At 36.2% G+C, this 22,624-nt stretch overlaps 1 protein-coding gene across 2 annotated transcripts in view; it reads left to right on the forward strand.

The window, feature by feature from the left end:
- Positions 1–13,399: 13,399 nt before the first annotated feature.
- Positions 13,400–22,624, forward strand: part of PPP3CA (protein phosphatase 3, catalytic subunit, alpha isozyme) — a 187,933-nt gene continuing 178,708 nt past the window's right edge. Inside the window, exon 1 of one of the 2 annotated variants that reach the window (XM_011967210.1) lies at positions 13,400–13,597. In XM_011967210.1, the coding sequence (XP_011822600.1) occupies positions 13,489–13,597 (109 nt within the window). In that variant the 5' untranslated portion in view covers positions 13,400–13,488. The remainder of the gene's footprint in view (positions 13,598–22,624) is intronic. The other variant, XM_011967209.1, reaches the window with a different exon arrangement.

The raw sequence follows: 22,624 nt of genomic DNA on the forward strand, positions 1-22,624 counted from the left end.
ATTATGTGCATAAATAAAATACATCAGTCTTACATTCAAAATATACTTTGAATGGCTTCTTGTCGTGAATCTGATCCAAAATTTTGTCTTTGCTTCTAGGACGTACTGTTTTGTCTCTTCAGCATGGAGATCCCCAGGGTAATTACAGTCTAGTGGTAAGGGAGTTCAGAAGATATGGGGTGACTGGTTATTGTTTGTTTTGTTTATCATTTGGTGTGAGAGTAATAATTGGGTCCCCCTCGGCTATATAGGGAGTAAGTATTGCCAGTACCTTTGGGAAATTGCTCTAGTAAAACTCACATGCTGTTTAGGATTTTGCTTTTTAAAAAAATGCAATGTAACTTGGCAGTTTGGTTAGTTGAACTCAAATTTATATTCCTCAAGTCATAAAAAATTGTTTATTTTCTCCTTATTTCTTTGATTATTCTTGAACTTTTATTGCATTTTGGACTGTTAAAATCTCTATTATGGAAGTATAAATTATTTCTAATAATAATTACAAATATAAATATTCTCAAAAATCATGAGCTATTGAAATTGCTTTTGAAGAATAACAATATCAGAAAAGCAATTGTAGAAGTTTCTGTATTTTCTGCCTTTGTATTTATAAAGGAAAGTTGCTTTTACATAGTTTCCATTTATGTAATAAGTAGAATGGGAGATTTTTCTTTTTCCAGTACGTAATGAATGCATGTATCCTACATATCATTAAAAAAAAAAACCCAATGTAAAGAGTATTAGCAAATCAAAGAATATTTTGTTTCATTATGAATTATTGAATTCACTCTTTTGGGAATGAGAACCTTCTCCTGATTTGAATTATATTCCAAAAAAGAATTGACAGTGTATATAAACCTTCAATTATATGCTGTAGACAAGGAATGATATATTTCACTGAAATCACGTAAGACATATATCTTTTAAAATTATTTACAATTCTGTTTAAAGATAGTATATTGAAATTGTATTATACCTTTCTCTTCCTCTGTAATAGAGAGCGTTATCTAGGTATCTGTAATAGAAGATATTTGTGAAATGTGGAATATTTGTGAAATGTGGAATGTATACCATCACGGATATTCCCTGATGTTCCTTAGGACTGTCATGAAATATAGAACTGTATACATGCACACTCAATTATGCCATGCTAGCATCCCTTTGTATTTAGTGTGCTGAGAATGGTTCCATTCCTCGCCTGTGGAATAAAGGACATGAATTTTTGGTGAGGTTTTTCACCATTGCTCTAGGTGTGGAACTGCACTGTGGTTGTTAAAGACAACGGGAACCAAAAAGCTCTGAATAAATGGAGAATTATTATGTATCAAGGGACTTCAAAACAAAATACCACTCCATTGTTGAAGTAGCACACACTGTTACGTCATCTATTTGTGCGTGTGTGTGTGTGATCACTTTTCACCAAACATATCCTATATCTTACATTTATATTAACCTGTTAGTAGTTCTACATTTAATCATGATTATTTCTTGAGTGAGAATTTTAAGCCAATGAGTGATTTTAAATTATGTGATAATAAAAAGTAGTGTATTTCTAGTCTGCTCATTGTGACTTCCGAACATGAAACTTGAATGAAGGCACAGCGCTGCCTAAATAACTGCCCATCATGCCTAAATGAGTGTGTTTAATCTGGATAGTGAAAAACTTGTGGAACTGAAGCTTTTTGGATGCTTTGAGGAACCAAAATAATATATCATGGGAATTAACATGATTCTGTTTGCCATTGTAGATGTGCTTAGGCTGTGTTAGATACTCTAGTTATTAACGACTTTTTTTCCTTCTTCTTCTTTTTTGTTTGGATGGAGTCTTGCTCTGTCACCCAGCCTGGAGTACAGTGGCATGATCTCGGCTCACTGCAACCTCTGCCTCCTGGGTTCAAGCGATTCTCCTGCCTCAGCCTCCCAAGTATCTGGGATTACAGGCGCCTGCCACCATGTCCAGCTGATTTCTGTGTTTTTAGTAGAGACGGGGTTTCACCATGTTGGCCAGGCTGGTCTTGAACTTCTGACCTCAAGTGATCTGCCTGCCTCAGCCTCCCAAAGTGCTGGGATTACAGGGGTGAACCACTGCATCCGGCCTAGTTTTTAGCTACTCTTAACAGCTGAATTTCTCAATAAATTTTTCATTTGTGTCTACTAGTAAGATTGGGATTCACTTTGGTAGCCTGTCATGCAGACACTATAAAGAGGGGAAAAGGAGGCCTTTGTCCCCCTGAACTACTTCTGACTCTTGAGTTGCCGAGAAAGTGTTAGTCTATTAAGTCTTGGATATTGCAAGTTTAGCAATTAAAAATGCCTTTAATTGAGTCATACTTCAATAAATGTGTATTAATAGCATTCTTATAAACTAGGAAAATGTTCCTTTAAAGGAAATATTTGAACTGCTTTCTGAAATTCCATGTGATGGTGTTTTAGGATCTTAGCAATGGGGCACTGTTGTACTGATGTAACATTATTTTTATTGTTACTGGGTTAATTTTACATCATAAATAACAACAGATTTATCTGTGACCCTGCATTCACATGTGCAATTAAAATAATTTAGTTTTTCAAAATGTTTGCAATTTTTTTTTTCTTGTCCGTTTTCAGTTTTCTATTCTGTTGCTCACTTTTGATCACATCTGTCTGTTTACTCTTTGATATGGGCCCCCAGCTTCCACCACACAATGTGGCATCCATGGTCTCTTTACTCTAATGGCTATTTAAAAGACATTTACATTTACTAACTGAAGGTTTCAGTGTTCTGTTGTTTTGGCTATTGACTATCATTTTGTAATTACATACTTTTAGATCTGAACAAGGCCATTTTATTTTCTATTCCCTCTTCTTAGACTGCTTCTAGTACCACAGAAGTATTAAATAAATTGTGAGTGAGATGGAGAAAAGACAATCCTTTCTTACATTGACTCAGAAGCACATATCAAATGCCAGAGCACTGGACTAGACACTCAATGGGACTTGATTGTTAATCCTTCTACTTAATTATTCTGTTTTTGAGTAGTGATCATTGATTGACTCATTGGTTGGAATGAGATTTGATGTTACCTGTACATTTGCAACTGGCATTGTAATTCCAGCAATCTGTTTCCTTAATTACTTGAAAGTTTCTTTTATGCACAAAATTTACCTTACATATGGGTGGAAATTATCTCCCAAGAGTGGTTCTTTTTGGAGGAAAGGAATGCAGTCTGTCATAGCTTTATTATAAAATTGTTCATTTTCCTTTTGCTGCATTAAACAATGCATGTTTGATAATTAAACCAAAATTGACAAGTTCATTTTGAAGATAAATGAAACAACTGCAAATGAAGTTTGAGAGAATAGTATTGTAGGTGGTAGTCATTAAGACATTCCAATTTTTAAATAGATGTGTGAAGATTATGATTTGGGGAGTGAACATTAGAAGTGCAGAGAATTGGAACTTCCTGCATGCTTCTGTGTTATTCAGACGAGTAAGTGATTCTTAGAAATGGTGGACCACAGATAGTGGATGAGAACAGGTCTGGTCGTCAGAATGAAGCAAACAGTGTAAGCATTACTGAAACATGGAAAGACACAGGGGGCCTGGTGTTTTGCTGCAACGTACTCTAGAGCCTACTTGGAGTAGGGTGTATTGAGCCAGAGCAGGTGGGAATTACATGCAAACCTGGGAGTTTAGCTCCTGCTCTTGGCTCTCTGGAAGGTGACTGTCAGGCAAAATATTTCGATCTTTGCTTCACTGTGGTCACAGATATAAGATGCTATGTACTGGATTTATTATTTTTTAATGGATCACCTTTTATATGCAAAAGTGGTTAACATTCTTAAATTGTCACTTAAGACTTACATTATTTGGTATCATTTGGGACATATGTTTGCCATTTTATTAAGACCCTTTGAAAGAAGAGAAGGCCTATTCATTAAATAAAATGATTTTGATGCCTATAGGTGTTTTAACCACAGAGGATGGGGATGGTAGGTGGGCATATGGACATGGAAAATGTGTAGGCCCATAGAGTTGAATGAAGAGGGTAAAAGGAACAAGTTATATGTGGGCATAGATGTTTTGTTTTTTCCCTGTCAACTTACCAGTTTAGGATTGAGGACTAAGAAGGCAAGTACTGTATTTTGTAAGGTTTATTAATACAAAGGTTTCTAAAGTTTATAGTGATTAAAAAACTTCTGTCAAATAGTTCAACTCAATAGGTCAAGTCCTTCCTTATATTTCATGTCTTACTTAGGCTGTTGAGTTGAGGATTTCTAAGTGGTAAAATGTACCTGGATTCATGTACCCCAGAACTTAATTATAAATAAATAAATAAATTTTTAAAAATGTACCTGGATTAAATAAAGTTTCAGAATCCCTGGGTACTCCTCATTTCTAAGGAATAATTATCATGTTCAAAGGGACTGGCTCACTTGAAATAAATTCATCTAGTCTTAAAGTATCTATCCTTGTTTGTTTCTTGATTTTCTTATTCTCCCGTGGCATTTTTCTCTGGAGTAGACAGCAAATGTTCAAGTCCAAAAAATAAATGTATAAATAAAAGCCTCTCTCTTTAAATTCATCCCAGCGAGGAGAATTTCATGCATTACTTTAGTTTGCTATTCTGAGGATTAGTATAAACATCATTTGCTGAAAATATTGTTGTAATAATTTCATCTAGTACAGAGATCCAAGATAGTGGAGGGTACCTCTTGGTGTAACTGAATGTGTGTGTGTATATGTGTGTGTGTGTATATATATATATATGTATGAAATTTAAAAAACCATTATAGAGTAGACTCATATAAAACAACAATTCTTCAATTATATATTTAAATTTTTTAAGTATTTGACTTAAACATGTAAATTAAGACAGTTAATATTTAACTACAATTCTAAGTTTAATGTAAACATTAGATAGCATATATTTCAAAATCAGTAAATATAATTTTTATTTTATCATGCCCATGTATGATAATTTGTGATTGGCATTGTCCATGTGTCAATCACTGGACTTGTGTGTATAACTTTAAAATTTTGAACAACATTAAAAAAAATCAGGGCCAGTTGTTGTGGCTCATACCAATAATCCCAGCACTTTGGGAGGCTAAGACAGGAGAATTGCTTGAGCCTCAGGGTTTAAGACAAGCCTAGGTAACATAATGATACCTTATCTCTACAAAAAGTTAAAAAATTAGTCAGCTGTGGTGGCGTGGTACCTGTGGTCCCAGCTACTCAGGAGACTGAGATGGGAGGATTGGTTGAGCTCAGGAGGTTGACTGAGGTAGGAGGATTGCTTGAGCCCAGGAGGCTGAGGCTGTAGTGAGCTGTGTTTGCACCAACCACTGCCCTCCAGCATGGGCAACAGAGGGAGACCCTGTCTAAAAAAAAAATCAACTTTTATTTAAACTTATCAATTATGCTGAAATATTTTGAAACCATTAAAATAACTTTTGTCAAATACTATTCAATGTTGAATCATTATTACATAATTCATTATATAAGCCATTTGCAATTGTAATGAAGCAAGCAAAATATCAAAAATTAAAGTAGTTTCGTGATAGAACTTCTCAAAATATCAAAAATTAAAGTAGTTTTGTGATAGAACTTCTCAAGACTGCATGCTGAGGAAGTTGTGGACTGTCACTCATTTCTGTGTCCTTGAATCCTTAGACTCAAGAATATGTGGTGAAAAGGAGCATGCGAAAATCTGTACATGGGAAGGAGAAAGAATAGATACACATAAATAAGTATATTTAAATATATATATGTAAACATTTAAAAACTATTTTGAAATTTGGATAATAATAGAAGCTCTGTACTGCTCAGGTACTTATTTTCTCTAATTAATTTTTAATCCCTTGTAGTTGAGGAATATATACACACACACACACACACACACACACACATATACATACATATATATATTATATATATATATATTTTTTTTTTTAATCCTGAGATGGAGTCTTGCTCTGTCGCCCAGGCTGGACTGCTGTGGTGCAATCTCGGCTCACTGGAACCTCTGCCTCCTGGGTTTAGGTGATTCTCCTGCCTCAGCCCCCTGAGTAGCTGGGACTACAGGCACGTGCTATCACACTCAGCTAATTTTTGTATTTTTAGTAGAGACAGGGTTTTACCATGTTGGCCAGGATGGTCTTGATTTCTTGACCTCGTGATCAGCCCACCTTGGCCTCCCAAAGTGTTGGTATTACCGGCGTGAGCCACCATGCCTGGCTGAGGAATAATTCATCTAATTAGTCTGATCTTTATTAAATAATTGCTTGTAGCACATTTCAGATTTAATCTCAAAAAGTACTGGGTATAATATATATTCTGTAAGCCTGAGAAAAAAAAAGAATGTTTATTTCAGTAAGCGCTTTGAGCACCATAATGCCCTTTGATTAACACGTTGATATGTTACATAAGATACTATTTTGGTATATTTATATGTGAACATTCAGTGAGCATTCAAATGAGGTACTCAATCTGCTAGTAAAATGATCAAGACACATACTGTATCTAACAGTTGAATACATTTGAAGGCTCAGGACTGGTATGATAGTATTTAGAGGAGGTGAGTAAGGAGGTTTCTGACAAGGACAGAAGAAGTCATCATAGCAGCAGGAAAAAACAACAGTAAATTAATAAATTGTATCTTTATTTATAGATCTATGAAAAAATCATTTTTTAAAATTTTAATTGAGACTGGATTTTTCTGTTTGCAAGCCTGATATTTAACCACACTTGAGATGGCCATGTATATTTTTATTTGAAGGGAATTAATATCTATAATAAAAGCCAAAGACTTTCAAACACGCGAGTGATGAGTGTCTGCAGGAGTAGCATAAGTAGAACCCTAATAAATATGTTCTTACGATTCTTCTTAGGGGCTAGCTGTGGTTAATTTTTAGCTCTCTCTTCCAGACAACATGTTTTGTATATCTTTGCATCCAGAATATCCATTCTGTGCATAAATAAACACATATCCCCCATACTGATATATATTTTTTCATCCCGGAGAATATAAGTTAAACCTAATTGCTCAATGTTAGAACTCAAATAAAATTCAGTGAAAAGTCCTTAGTACTTACATATCTCTTTACTCTTTGTTCAGAAGTAGAATCAGATTTCACATATTTTGGTGATGGAATTGCTTTTTATATTTCAACTGGCATATATTTTACAATAGACATATTCTATTTTTTCATAACTTAAAAACAGAACTTCTTCTCTTGGAGTCATCTAAAAAATTAAATATTTATTATGTACTTTAAACAAGAGAAATGTGCAACTGGATCAAAGAGTTTCTAAGAATTCAGCCATAACCTTAGGGTAGAGAGACACAATTTTTTCTTACTACTTAGATTTTTTTTCTCATTGTCTTTAAACTTGTTCTTTAGTTTTGCAGTTTAACACTTTGCCAACTATCTCAAGCAAAACCTGATAATTATACCACCTGGTAAGCTCTTCAGAGCTTGGGTTGGCTTATGTTTGTTATCTGTGGTCCATTTCTTCCTGCTCCTCTCACTGCCTAGCATGGGATACAATGCCTAGTTGGTGCGTAATAGGTGCTGCTGATTGATTAACTGATATAGTTTGATTAGCACAGAGGACTGTGACATACACAAATATCCACAAGGGAATAGATGGTGTTCCAGTCTAAGGAGGTCAGGCCAGAAAGTGTTTTAAGCTGTGTCTGACATGTGATATGCTTAAGCTGTTCTCCTAACATGTGCTGACATAAGTATCTTTGACAGTCCTTGTTCAGACAGTTGCCACATGAAATATGGGATAAGAGCTGTTCCTGTACATGTCCGGATTACAGAGAGGGATGAAATAAATGTGTCTGGACTTGCAAAGACATTGCATCTGTTGTGGTTGATTGACTGGTGTGGAGGGAAAATTGACTTGTTTAGAGGGAAAATTAAAGTGCCCAGCATTTTGTATGCCTTTACTTATGGTATAGATCAGTGGATCTCAATCTGGACTTCATATTTGTGTAACCTGGGATTAGGTAAAAATAGGCCAATGCCCTGGCCCTACCCTAAACCAGTTAAATCAGGATCTCTAGACATAGGGCATGGGCATCATCTTTTAAAAAAGCAATTCTCAGTGTGCAACCAGTTTTGACATAGGTTGAGGTTTTGTAGAAATTGAACCAAATTGAGAAAGAAGAAAGGCTAAGAAATTTAATTTCCACTCACCTTGTTCTCATTTACTTAGAAGGATGCAGGGTCTAGAATACCACTGTCCAGTAAAAGGAAGCTAGGTATGCAATTTCAAATGCTCTAGTAAACATATTTTTTAAAAGTAAAAAGAAATAGTTGGAATTAATTTTAGTAACAAATTTTATTTAGCCCAGTATGTTCTAAATATTATTATTTCAACATAAAATCAATATTAAAATATGAATGTTTAACTTTTTAAAATACTGTATCAAGTCTTCTAAATACGATGCTTACTGTGGATTTGCAGCATATTTCAGTTTGGAGTAGCTATTTTTTGAGTATACAACAGCCATATGTGACTAGTCAGTACAATATTTTGTAAATATAGAGGGTAAAGTGCTGGAATTGAAATCAGGAGACCTTAATGTTAGTGTTAGTTTGGCCAGCTAGTGACTAATCCTTTGATGTTGGATGATTCATTCATCCTCTTTCTGGACTTCACTTTCCTTTTATTTAGTATGAGGGGGTCAGTCTTGACTGAGAGTTTTCTAGTTTTGCTCCAGAGAGCAGCAGGATTGTGTCAGCACTCCTTAGTAGCCATCTTCGAGGAGAAAGGAGGCACGCTGCTTTAGTCTCTTTCTCTTTTGGATATACTTACGTTTCCTGGCATAATTTTGTTTGAGGGGGGAGAAAAGAAGCAAAATAAAGGCTCAAAAGATCACTAGGCTAAATATTCTCTTGAATCTTTTCTGTCAGCATTTATAGGACTACTCCAGGTAGAGGTGAAGCAGTAGGTAGCCTGTTCCTGATACTTAAAAATATTCATTGGCATATTTTTATACATCCCAGGTTACATGGATGTGAAGTCCAGATTGAGATCTACTGATTGATACCATACCATCAATGATACCATTGATACCATAAGTAAAGGCATACAAAATGCCAAACATTTTAATTCTTTCCCTGAAACAGGCTCCACACCAGTGAATCAATCATGACAGATGCAATGTCTTTGCAAATTCACTGGATTTAGAAGGCTTGATACAGTATTTTACAAAGTTACATATCCCACTAATATTGTCACTGACAATCTTCCAGTCAAGGTGTGACCATGGCAATGACCCTCAGATGTTTCTTATTAAACAGTGGAATCCCTTCAGTAGTGGCTTAAGTGACTCAGATTTGAGAAGTAGAAATCCCAGATACCTGGAACTATCCCAGAGTGATAACAGATCACGTATGCTACTGAACACATATTTGTGGTCTAAAATTAACCTATCCTCAAACTCGGAAAGTGATCCCTGGATCTTTCTGAGATGTAGTTCCCATAGTCAGCCAGACTGAGGGCTAGGATTACTCTGGCTGCAGGGTTTTTTTGACTTGAAATGTGCTTCTCTCTGGTAAATGTATAGTTGACAACAACTTTAATAATAGTTATATAGATGCCAATATTGGATGCATATGCGTTTGGTTCATAGGTAGACTAGTAACCTTTCTCCATATCAGATAGATAAACTCTCTGCTGGAAACAGCAGATAGAAAAAGAAACAATTTCATGTCATTGACCCTTGAAAATCAGTCTCTGCCGGATTTCCACTGTCAATGACATGAGAACATAATCCTAGCCCAATATGTTGTTTGCCTTTAAAGCCTTCTGTGATGTTTTCTGTTAGGAGTCAGTCAAGCACTTACATTTCCCAGATTTTATCTACTTTGCTGTTTTATTAATTTGAGGGGAAAAAGTGGCATTGGGTGGGAATTGTGAAGTAGTGAAAGCTGAGAAGGTTTCTAGCTTCTCAGAAGATATGCTTCTTGATTGATTAGAAGCTCATCCTGAGAAGGGTGCTTCTAAGATGTCTTAGCACTATATTCTGTGCTTACAGGCAGTTACAAAAAAATTGTTTTGCAAAGAACCAGCCCAAATATCAACAGCTGTTTCTGAATTTTTACTAATGTGCACAAACATCATTTCTCCAGTCCTGGCCTGCTCATGTATCAATGAAAGCAACTTGTTGTGGACTCAAAGCAAAGGAAGGAAGGGGAAATCCAGTTTTGTTATATTAAGTGTAGCAACTTTCACAATGCATTAATTAAATAAATGTTTCCAAGCTGATTGGATTATTTGGTCTAAATAGTTTTTGCTCATTATTTGGCACAGGTCTTCATGTAGGATTCTAGGTGAACAGAAAAAGCAAATAAATGTGACCTTTGTAAGGCTGGTATGTTTTTTATGATGCCAAAAGGTGCACAAATACACAAATATTAGCCCAGTCTTATTTTTGTCCTAGAAAACTTTTCACTGGCGACATCTCTGTGTTCAGTCTTTGGCATCATTACTGCCCATCTTGGTTCCCTGCAGGCTTTGCCATCTGTTTAACTGGTAGAGGGCCCCATCTCATCAGGATCTCTTCCATCCAATTGGAAATAGAGCCATCTGATTGGCGTTTTTCCTCTCCTTTCTCACCCCTGCTTATTTGGAACCAGCTCCAGTATCTCAGAGCAGGTGGCTTTACCTTAGCCAGTTGCCTTAGGATTAGCAATTACTGGAAGGTAAAAGATCTGCAGTGGAGGGTGGAGCATCTGTTATTGCAGTGGTCTTGGCCTTGGAGGGAGTCTAGGGACTTGGAGAAAGACTAATTCATGAAGGTGAGGCGCTTTCTGGGGTGCTCTCCTGTTGCCTCTCACCTTCGTAAATGCTTTGGCACTTTCAGGTTTAATTCTTTGATCTATCTTAAGTTTAATCAGGCCAGCAAGTGCATGTGTGGCAGAGACCCACTGCTTTTATCTGCCTGACAATATAATAGCCTCCTTTCCTTCTGTGCACCTGTGATTCTTGCCTGATGGTTATGCAGAGCCACTTAAACCTTCACTGTTGCCTAAAACACCTTGGGAAATCATTTTTTAAAAATTCAGCTGTTGCCCTTACCACAAGCATCCTTTTGAAGTTTACCCCTTTTTAGCCCCCAGCCCATATCTTGACTCATGGTCTATAGCCTGAGGAATTTTGAGGAGTTGCCAAGTAAGATATTTTCTAATCTCAAAACGTATATAAAGACCTGTGTAAAGAAATGTGGCTGTTGAAAAACATCTCCGTGTTTTCTTAACAAGCATACTCTATCAGTCTAGCAAGGAAAAGCAGGGAGGGCAGAGAAAAAAAAATAGAATAACCTCCAAATGCCTCAAATTTAATGACCTAATTTCCTGTTTTTCTCTCCTCCTTGTTTAATCTTCAGATTTCTTTTATTATTTAGTATTCTTTGGGATTATACAATTCGTCTTTTGTTCTTGTATTATGTATCTATTGTACTATAAGCTACTCAAAGTAACTTTTGGAAAATAAAAATATTTGTGAGAAATAAATACCTCTCAGAATTAGAATTTCATAAGAAGTGATTTATTAATCATTTTTACTTACTAAGCATTATCGAGTACTTTCTGGGAAGTAGTGTAGTTTATTTATTGCAGGTATTCTGGCATCTGACTGCTGGGTTTTAAACTCACTGAGTTATACACATAAATCACTAGATAATTATCTTGGGCAAGGTGCTTAATATTTTTGAGCCTCAGGTTTCTCCTGCACAGTAATGTTATGGCAGCTAAATAAGTTTATATATAAACACATGTATGTACGCCCTACTCATCTTACACTTTTATTGTTGTTTTTGATTTTATTACCTAAACGATGCCTGGCATAAAATAAATACTCTACAAATATTAGCTACTACTGTAACTATTTACTGTAGTTAGTATAACAATCCTCAGATAGATGTAATCCTCACTTCACAGGTGAGGTAACTGGAGCCAAAGAAGGTTATTTAACTTGCTCAAGGTCATAAGCTGGGGAGTGTGCAGAGTGCAAGGTTCGCACCCAGGTTTGTCTGACCACAAAAGCCTCCTGCTCACCCAACGAATCTGCCTCAATCTGACAACATAGTGAAATAGATGTGGCTGCATTGTCCAGAAAATCATCCTTGCATCCATCTGTACAAGTTCATTTCCCAGTTTTTCTTTTCTCTTAAATAGTTATAATTTCACTCAGGATTATAAACCTATGCCATTAGATTACACAAAATGTTTTGGCATAGGTCTCCTGTAAGTCTTGCTTCCTTGAGAGACACTTTTAGGAAAGGAGAGGGCCAAGTTTATTCCGTAACATCAAGTGCTTTTCCTGAGAGAGGAGCCATCCAATGGAGATGCTGTATGTCTGTTTCACAATGGGCATGGCACATGAAAGATACATGGGATGATGTTTATGCTCCTTGCCAGATACTTCTAATATCTAGCAGAGATGAGTTGTCCAGTGAATGAACCATCATGTGAAACAGATAAATAATGAGTCTTTAAATGGCTTATTGGCCATTTGTTGCAAATTTAACCTTTGTGATACCATCTCTGACCATAGATCTTTGGAAGCAGGGCAAGCTAGAGGAGTTTAGTGAATGTCCTCTGGCTGAATGAGTGAATGAATGTACTCACAAATGTAGAGGAAGGCAGTAGCTACAAGAGAGCTTCTTGCTGTTAAGAAGATGTGAGTGAGTGGAAGAGAGAATGATTGCTTCCAAGCCTAAGCAATCATTGGACTTTGTCATTGTGTCATTTTTTAAAATACCTGTGTCTCCTCCCTGACAACCTGACCCTTCACTTTTAAGGAGGTCCCTTCAGTATGAGCATACACACTCACCTGCAAATCCTGATTTCCTTATCAGTATTCAGTGCACTTTTGCCTTTTTCCTTTCAGATTCCTGCTGTTTTCTTAAACAGTGAGTAGATCAGTTATCTCAGATGCGACTCTAGTTAGAGCAGCAAATCTGGTTGGATAGATCTTTTCCCATGCCTCTAATCCCAGTAGAGGAGCCCGTTTTCTAGTGGAGACCCATCTTTGCACAAGTTGGTTATGGTTGGATATATAGGAAAAATTTTCTTTCACAAAATTAATTATTGTTGAACTGAAAACTTATTTTCATTCCCTTTCTTTTTAACTCAATCAGGATATTATAGATGCAAGAGATAGTACTGGATGAACAAGAACTATCAATTTTGTTTAAGCAATCACATTATATCTAGAATCAAAGAAAGGATGCAGTTCTTAATTTTTGATAGATAGCCCTTGATCATCTTTTAATTCAGCCACCGTAAAAATACTATATTAGGTGGTTTGTGATGAGGATGGATATTTGGTGGTTATTATTGAATTGTTTGTTGTTGAGTTTTGGCTAATGTCATAATTGGACTTTTTTTTTTTCAGCTGTTCCATTTCCTCCAAGTCACCGGCTTACAGCAAAAGAAGTGTTTGATAATGATGGAAAACCTCGTGTGGATATCTTAAAGGCACATCTTATGAAGGAGGGAAGACTGGAAGAGAGTGTTGCATTGAGAATAATAACAGAGGGTGCATCAATTCTTCGACAGGAAAAAAACTTGCTGGATATTGATGCGCCAGTCACAGGTAAGTCCTGAGGAGGGAGATTGCCCATTCGCATACACATTTTGTTGTTTATAGCATCAAATCAAAAGTCCTAGTTACCACTGAGTCTTCAAATACCTTACTCATCATAATCTTTTACTGTCAAATATATACATTAGAGGAGTAAGTATATTATACATATATACACATATTTTCATGTGTTAAATATCTGTAAGATTGCAATGCTCTAAGAAGTGGCATGCGACTTAGAGATGATGATGATTTCTGAAGTGATACTTTAAGAAGTCATATTGTTTGTAAGTAGAAATGCTAAGTGGCACAAAGAACACAGGATATTCATTGGGAAAGATTAGACAAAGGATCCCAAGACTTCCACAATGGTTGAGTAAGGGTCTAAGTTAAAACAGTAGTTTTCAAAGTGTGATCCCCAGACTGATAGTGTCATCATCACCATTTGAAACTTGTTAAAATATGCATTCCCAGGCCCCACTCCGGCCTACTGAATCAGATTACCTGGGGTAAGACCCAACAATCTTTGTCTTATCCAGCCCTATGTGTGATTCTGATGCACATCAAAGTTTGAGAACCACCGAACTTTCAGAAGGAGGACACTGTTTTTTCTCTTTTGCCCATAGCATTTTGTCCCTACAAAATAACATGGTTTTTTGGGTTTTTTTTGAGACAGAGTTTTGCTCTTGTCGCCAGACTGGAGTGCAATGGCACGATCTCAGCTCACTGCAACCTCCGCCTCCTGGGTTCAAGCAATTCTCCTGCCTCAGCCTCCTGAGTAGCTAGGATTACAGACACCTGCCATCATGCCTGCCTAGTTTTTGTATTTTTGTAGAGATGGTGTACCACGTTGGCCAGGCTGGTCTTGAACTCCTGACCTCAGGTGATCTGCCCGGCTCAGCCTCCCAAAGTGCTGGGATTACAGGTGTAAGCCACCATTCCCGGCCTTTTTTTGGTTTGTGTGTTTGTTTTGGTTTTGTTACTTCTTATGATCAGATACATATTCTGTGTAAGTGTGCTTCTCTTAGGCCATAAAAATGAAATATCGTCAAAAAATTGTGTATGGGCTGGACACGATGGCTCACGCCTATAATCCCAGCACTTTGGGAGGCTGAGAAGGATGGATCCCTTGAGGTCAAGAGTTTGAGACCAGCCTGGCCAACACAGTAAAATTACGTCTCTACTAAAATTACAAAAATTAGCTGGGTGTGGTGGTGGGCACCTATAATCCCAGCTACTTGAGTGGCTGAGGCAGGAGAATCTCTTGAACCTGGGAGGCAGAGGTTGCAGTGAGCTGAGATTGTGCCCCTGCACTCCAGCCTGGGCGACAGAGTGAGACTCCATTTCGAAAAAAGAAAACAACAATTGTATAGTATACAGCTTCTAATACTAGAGACGTTGGATCTACTCTTTATGGAGTTTGCTTAGTCTGCAAGTTTTCATTTTTGAAGAAGCTAAAAATATTTTCCTCTTAAATATTATTCTGAATTAGACATAGAATATTGTTCTTTTTGATATAAAGGGGGCATCTAAACGTATTTCATATATACTAGTGATGGCTAATTTCTTTTAAAATTATTGATCTTCAAATGAATATCTGAATTGGACTGTTAAGAAAGAGATAAGCTCTTTTGAGTATCAGACTACACCTTTCTTTATCAAAATATCTTGAATGATTCCCATTCTAGAGAGATTGACATTATTTACATTTTAATTTTGTCTTGCAATGCTATTTTTTCTTAGTTGTATTTCAGAAATAATAACTATGTTTAGGGCCAGGTAGAGGAGGAACTGGCTCGAGGAGTATTAACTCAATATTGGACCAGTGGTGAGTAAGTCAGGCCAGAAACTTACCCTAAGTTACTGACCGATAACTTCTGTGGAATTCAGAATTAAGTGTAGTAGATATGTAAACTCTCAAAAGAAGTGATCAATATTTTATAATTAAAAAGCCACTACCAGATTTTCCTCTAGTCCTTCCCTCCTACTTTTAATTAATAAAAATATTTCACTCTCAGATGTTTAGAGAAGAGTTATACTAACATTTGCCATGGTTTGCCCCCATTTAAGAAAAACTGAGGAATTAATGCCCTAGTTTTTGGAAATCTAGATAGTCCTTCATTCCTTTAGCATTTCTTTAAAGTTAAAATGAACAAAGAATTTCTCTTCAAGTGTTCATAAGGCAATGAAAGGTTTGTGTTCATTTAGGATTTTTTTCCCCTGAAAATTCATTATGTTTTATTTTGGAGAAGTCAGAAGGACCAGGAAGCTGCCTAGTCCCCTGACTCCCTGCCATCTGTCCATCCGGAGAGGGAGTAAAGGAGTGTGGACTTGCCCTCACAAAGTGGATTTAGCGTGTGGATTTAGATAGGTGAGCATACCATCTTCATAGGAGTAGAGATGAAATTTGTCCAAACAAGGGAGCCATGAGGCAAGTTCCATTATTTTTTTCTCATCTAACATGGCTGACTAGACTGGTAGCTGTTTCAGATTTTTAATTTGAAGACTATTTCTGTGTTGCAGACATTTTGTAAAGAAAAGTATTTTTCCTCTTTGAAATTTTTTCCCCAAAAATGTAGTTGAATTTATCTTTGTGTTCTTGCAAACACACAAATGGAACGTTGAAAAAAGTGTGGCCCCAAATCAGTGAGGCAACACATTTTGGAAATTCAATTTAATGAAATGTTTATTGTGCATTTACCTGGTACAGGTGGTATGTATCATACACATGTGAGTAAGACCTGGTCATTGCCCTCCAAGGGCTCAGAATATAACAGGAAAAAGTGGAAACAGGTGTCTAACCAAGCATAAGTACATTAAATTGTTGACTAAATTAAAGGATATAACCTAGGTTTGTTCAAGAAAATTAGGAAGTATCCAAGTGGATATAGCTAATTTAAAACCAAAATGTGTTCCTATCTTCTAAATGACTATTTCCTTGACAGTGCTCATTGATTATTACATTTCATCTTTGAGTTAAAGAAACTGTTAAATAACTGTCCTATCTGTTGTGGATATGGAAGCCACTGGTATTTTTTGTAAAGTGGCTAGTCATGTTCTTTGAGGTTTGCTGTGAGAAGACGGGGTTTCAGAAGGGTATGAGAGGTGAGGTGGAAATGGGAGGGTGAGACTGAGGCTGGAAGGCCAGGGTTAAATATTAACTCTATAGCCAGCACTTATTCTGGTACTATTCTATAAGGAATGGGGGTCGAGGGGATCTTGGAGCAGGAGAGTTACATAATCATGTTTGTGGCTGTAATAATGTCCTGGATGAGATGAGTAGGATGAGGTGGGGAGGGATTCTTAAGAGGGGGGATGATTAGGAAACTTTCATACTTGTTCAAGGGAGCCATGGCAGGGTAGGGGGATTGAATAGCATTTTTATTACAAGACCTTTTATAAAATGAGTGTTCACGTTGATTTTAAAACATCTGAATAGTTTGTACTTAAAACGTTAATATCTCTTCCAGTCTTCTTCAAGACAGTAAGATGATTTGTGCAGGGATCCAATTTACATTTCTCCCTGAAGTTCTCATATTTTCCTGTTTTCCCTTTCACTTAGCAGAGAACATTCCACTCATTTGTAATGCAAAAACAGACCGGAGCTTAGATTTTTTAATACAATGATTTAGAACTCATTTTCTGCTCTCTGGGCAGAGGGGATAAGCCAGCATCAGCTGGGCAAACTGCTAATCTCTCTGGTTTGTCTGTTTCCTGCGGTGGGGGATTTGTCCCTGGGGCAGCAAAGGATTCCCTTAGTGCCTGGGCCTGCCATTTAGCATGTCAGGCAGTTGCCAGGAGAACCCTCTGGCTTTGTTCCTGGATGTGAGAGTGGACTGGTGGCCAAGTTTAAGGTCATGGCAGTCCTTCCCTTACAGCAGCTGACGTCAATTAGGAGAATTCCCCGTGCCTGCACTCTGAGGAGAGTTAAGCAGGAAAAGGAATTGGTGTCTTCTGGGACCTAAAAGATCAGTGTTTATTCTCCTCATGCTGTCATTTGTCACTACGAAGCAGTGTGGCCTTACTTTATATGGAGATAAAATATTTCGTCTGGGGCATTTTGCCCACTTGTGATTTTAGTGGCCAAATCTTTAGGGCCTGTCCTGCGGCCAGAGGCTATTTTGGTACCCGGCCCACTGTTGGCAAGTCAGCACATTTCAGTCCCAGCCTGTGGCAGCCACACATCATTTTGATGTCCTTATACTCCTTAATTTCAGCCCTTGGTTAAAAAAGTGATTATATTATAAAAGGTGACTGCATGAGAGCCAAAGTCTTTTGATCTGTTCACCTCTGGTCTTGCAAGGTTGTTCTTGGAAACCCATTTTACAAATGTGAAAAGGGAGACTCAGAGGTAGAGTCAGTGTTTCCAAACTTAGCCATAGATCAGAATCACGTGTAGGGCTTCACAAAATACAGATTGCTGAGTTCTACCTCCAGAGTTTCTGATTTAGTAGGTCTGAAGTAGGGCCTGAGAATTTGAATATCTGAGTTCCCAGATAATGATGATGCTCTTGATCTGGGACCACACTGTGGGATGCATTGGTTTAAGAACTTTGACTGAAATCTCATAGCGGGTAAGCTGAAGACTTTGCTTTAAACAGACATTTATCTACATAGCCTATGCTTAGCTATTATACTATATTGTATACACTATTCTACTTCTGCATTGTAGGGTTAAAGTCTTGGGCTTTCAGTTCCCGTGACTAGAATGTTTTCCTGCTCATTACTGAAGACAACATACAAAGAATAGTGATGCGAAAGGTCCTCAAGAAAGAAGGAATAAATTATTTTGACTGTTGATTATAATTTACTATATTTTAAATAAAAGTGTGTTTCTATAACACAAGCAGGCAGAATGAAACAAAATGCTTGGCATATTTGGGACATTGAGTTTATGTATGTAGTTTTTCCCAGAAGAAAACATTCATAGTTATTTTCTTTAGAAGTTCTTAGGGAGTTTACTATAGAAAGTTACTACTGGGACAGTGTATCAAACAAAAAATGTAAGCCAGGGGCTCAAAATCAGGTTTCAGTGAGCTGAGTGGTAATGAATACAGTATTCTATTAAGAATAGCTGAACCATAGTAATTCAGTATTTGTGTATACGAATCAGTAATACTCTATTAACATCAATAAACATGTAGCACTATCTGTGGGAAACATTTGACAGTCATTACAATTACATCATAGTTACATGAACAACTATTTTACTTTAAGACACAGTATACATATCCCTTTTAACATATCCCTTTTATCTTCTCATGAATTGGTACTTTTCACAAATAATGACATATTTAAGCACCTTTGGTAAAGCAATGCCTGTCGTTTTCACAGGAAGGTAAACATCCGCAAGATTGTTATTCTTAAAATTTGAAAACAATCTTTGGCGGTAATAATGCTCTAATTCTTTTGGAGAAGGCTGAAGTATATTAACATCAATACTATCGTGGCTTTAAGAGAAGTGGTGTTTCAGGTAATACTGAAATGCCACCAGATAAGGAAGGAGTATTTTCTTAAGTTCATTAAAGAAAAAATTGTAGATGTTTTCCTTTGTCTACCCAGGTAATTCTCACGTTTTCAATCTCATATATGTTATACTCATTTTTATACTAATGTTTCCCATCTTATCCATATTCCAACTTCTCATTGAAGTGTTCATAATAATTTCAGACTTCATTGATTTTATTCTCTTTCTGAGTCAGTAACATGTATGGACTGTAATGGGCAGTCTGAAATACCAGTCACTGACTGGTTCTGACCCATGACAAAGTTTTCACTGATCCAGAGTGAAAATTTCATGTTCATTTTAGCGAAAATGCTTTCTTTTTGTGCATAACACTATGGTGACAGTAGATCATAATTTTTTATAGTTTTAGGGGGGATAAACTGAGTTGTTTTTGTTTTAAAACTAACATTTATTAGGTTCTTGTGGAGTTTTTTTTTTTTTCCTGTTTACTATCATAAACACTGTACTTTTTAACTCTTAAGTGTTCACACAACCCTGTGAAAAAAGCATGTTATCAGCTCCATTCTACAAATGAGGAAACTAAAGCTCAGTGAAATTGTGTATCTTACTATGGTTACACAGCTAGATAGTGCCAGAATTGGTATTAAATCCCAAGCAGTTCAACTATGTCTATTTCTGTTTTATTTGGGGTTGGAGGTTAATTTTACAGGTTTAAGAAATCATTAAATCTGGAAGTAACCATATATAACATGACATTAACTGTATTGTCCTGAATAATATTTTTGTTTCATACTGTTATCCTACTAAAGGTTAAACATCTGAGGACATAAACTTGCATCATGGCTTTGTGGATATTGTTCTATTTAAAAACAATTTTAGTATAAATGCACTGCTGATTTATATATAGTAAATTATAATAATAACATAATGGAAATATACGAAAACCTCTAGAGTATGTGTTTATATATGTGTGTGTTTCTTTGTGTAAGTGTAACCACTTCTATAGCAGTTATCTTTTTAGTCTGTTCTGTTTTCCTGAATTTGTTGATTTTATTGATTTCTGTCTTCTTAGTGGAGTGTTTTGGACACAGAAACATGAGATACTTGACGAATACACATGTCTGTTTGGAAGTTGTTTCTTACAGAAGAATCTGTGGTTTAATTAGTGGATTTATAAAAGAAAAAGAATATAAATTTTGATGCAGCTACTTTACTATTTTGTAAAGTTACTGTCTTGGTATATAAAGTGTAATATTATTTAAAAATATAAACTAAAAGCTTTTAGTTCCACACCTCGCTAATGGAAAATATATTACCGAGAGAAGGCCTTCAGGCAGTTCAGTCCTGGCTTGTGTTTGACTTGGAGGTCAGATAGCTTGTTCTTCTGTATTTTGTCTGCCTTGCCAGCAGCATCTTTGTGCATTGCCTTATGAAGTAACATGAAAGTCCATGGAATGGTTTGATACCTAAGTTAGTCTGTTGAGGGGGTAGGGAAAAGCCTTCAAAAGAGTTCAGTGTTCTTTTCCTTGTATTAAAGCCTAAAAGGTCTATGTAGCAAGCTATATACATATATGTAAAACCATGTCTAAAAGAGATAACACACTCTTAAGAAGTTTCACTTTTAGACTGCTTTCATCATATGAAAATAACGTTTATAGCAAAATGTATTTTGAAAAAGTAGAATTATGCTGATTATATGATGATAGAAAAAAAATCTTATCCATGACATAATCAAGTGTTTTTCAGAAATTTTTATAAAACCACATTGTATTTTAATATAAAGAGTAGTAGGAAGAAAAATTTTCGATGGAAATAAGGGAAGCCTCAAAAGATTAACCAAGTTTTCTTTTGCTGTTATGGCTCCATTTGTAATGACTTATTTATCTTTATATAAATAGATGTCAAGATCACCAGTTTATTTCACTGCCTTTCTTTTCAGATTCATATATTTTTGTTATATTCAAGATAGTATTATTGTTAGTTTTCTCTGGATTTTGTGATTCATGTCAGACATTTTAATATGAAAAGATATACTTGGAATTCATGAACCTGATTCCCAGAAATGCAGTTATTAACTCTCACAATCTCTGAATGTGCTATCTGATTTAAGATGCCATCTGGTGGTATGCATTTGATACACCTAGTTCTTTTAATTGCTCTCAGAATCACACATCCTATATTGCTTATGAAGAATATTTTTGAAATGACATGCAGACATTTGTTTTCATTTCAAACAAAGGATCGTTTGTGTTTCCCTTTCTGTTTTCTCGAAGTAATATGCGTGTTTGCTTTGGTCTTTGTTAATAAGCATAATCTGATTCTGTCCTACTAAGCATTATAATCAGGCTACAATTTTCAGAACTCAGCTTTGCTCACAGACGTTTGTAGATATTCAGCATCCTCTTTAAAATCCTAGTTACATATTTTTTCGTTTAATTTTAAAAGGTAAAATTTGATTGGATACTTGGATACCATGTGGTGAATAAGAGATTCTCAGATAATCAAGCATGAAACAGAAATTATTCATTCGAATTCTCTTTCTTATGTTTTAAACGTTAAAGGCCAACTCCTTCAAAGGTGGACCTTAGCTTAATCTCAACTACTGCTTTGCCTTCTTCAGGAGATAAGCTGGTAATATTTATTAAATATATATCAAATGTAGGTGAAAGCTAGACATTAAATTGCCTGCATTATTGATATAAAATATCCATTGCACTTGAGACTCTGAATTGAGGAAATGTTAAAAATACATGAGATGATTTTAGCCCCTTACAAAATAATTTGTGGCTGGTTAGCTTAGTTTATTAAGGACATGGTGGCAGTGAGCCAACTTATAGACCAATGAGCCAACTTACAGACTTTTTTCCTCCTCTGTAGCCTGTTTAGAATTCTCAGTTTATTTTCAAACTTCTGGGTTCAGCCAGTTTACCCTTAAAAAAAAAATGACAGGAATAAGAAGAGGTGAGAATAGGAAGTGTGATTTAATCTCTGCTGTGCAGGTCACCTGAGGTGTATCACCTAATGACAGTGCAGCAGTAACTTTATTTTCACCCTATCCAGCATGGTGTCCACATTAAAATCGTCAATCTCTAAATTAGCATTTTGTGTCTGCCACTTTCTACCAACGTACCACTCAGCAGGATATTCACCTGTTTAAATCTCAGCTTTCTTATTCAGTGGTGTTAGTGTCATACCTGTCACTCAGATAGAGTGAAATGCTGCAACCACAGCACAGATATGCCCACTGAGTAGTAAATTTTTGTTGTTATTGCTGTAATTGTTACTATTGGGACCGGTATTGTTGTTACGTATCTGTTATGTCAATTTTTGATTCTAGATGGTTTTGGTGATTAGAAGTATAGACACCTTGTAAAAACTGTATTAATTTGGATAATATAGCTTGCAGTTCCCCTTTTGTGGATGTAAGTAAAGACTGAGAGGGCTGTGCTGTGACAGAGTGTGCAGATAGTTCCTCCTAACCACAGCTGTCCCCTGCTTACCTTTTCTAAATTCCAAGTGAGTTTTAATTGGAAAAAAAATAAATTTTGTTTTCATGAACGTATTTTGCACTA

Source organism: Mandrillus leucophaeus, unplaced genomic scaffold (assembly GCF_000951045.1).
Source record: "Mandrillus leucophaeus isolate KB7577 unplaced genomic scaffold, Mleu.le_1.0 Scaffold792, whole genome shotgun sequence".
Lineage (NCBI taxonomy): Eukaryota > Metazoa > Chordata > Mammalia > Primates > Cercopithecidae > Mandrillus > Mandrillus leucophaeus.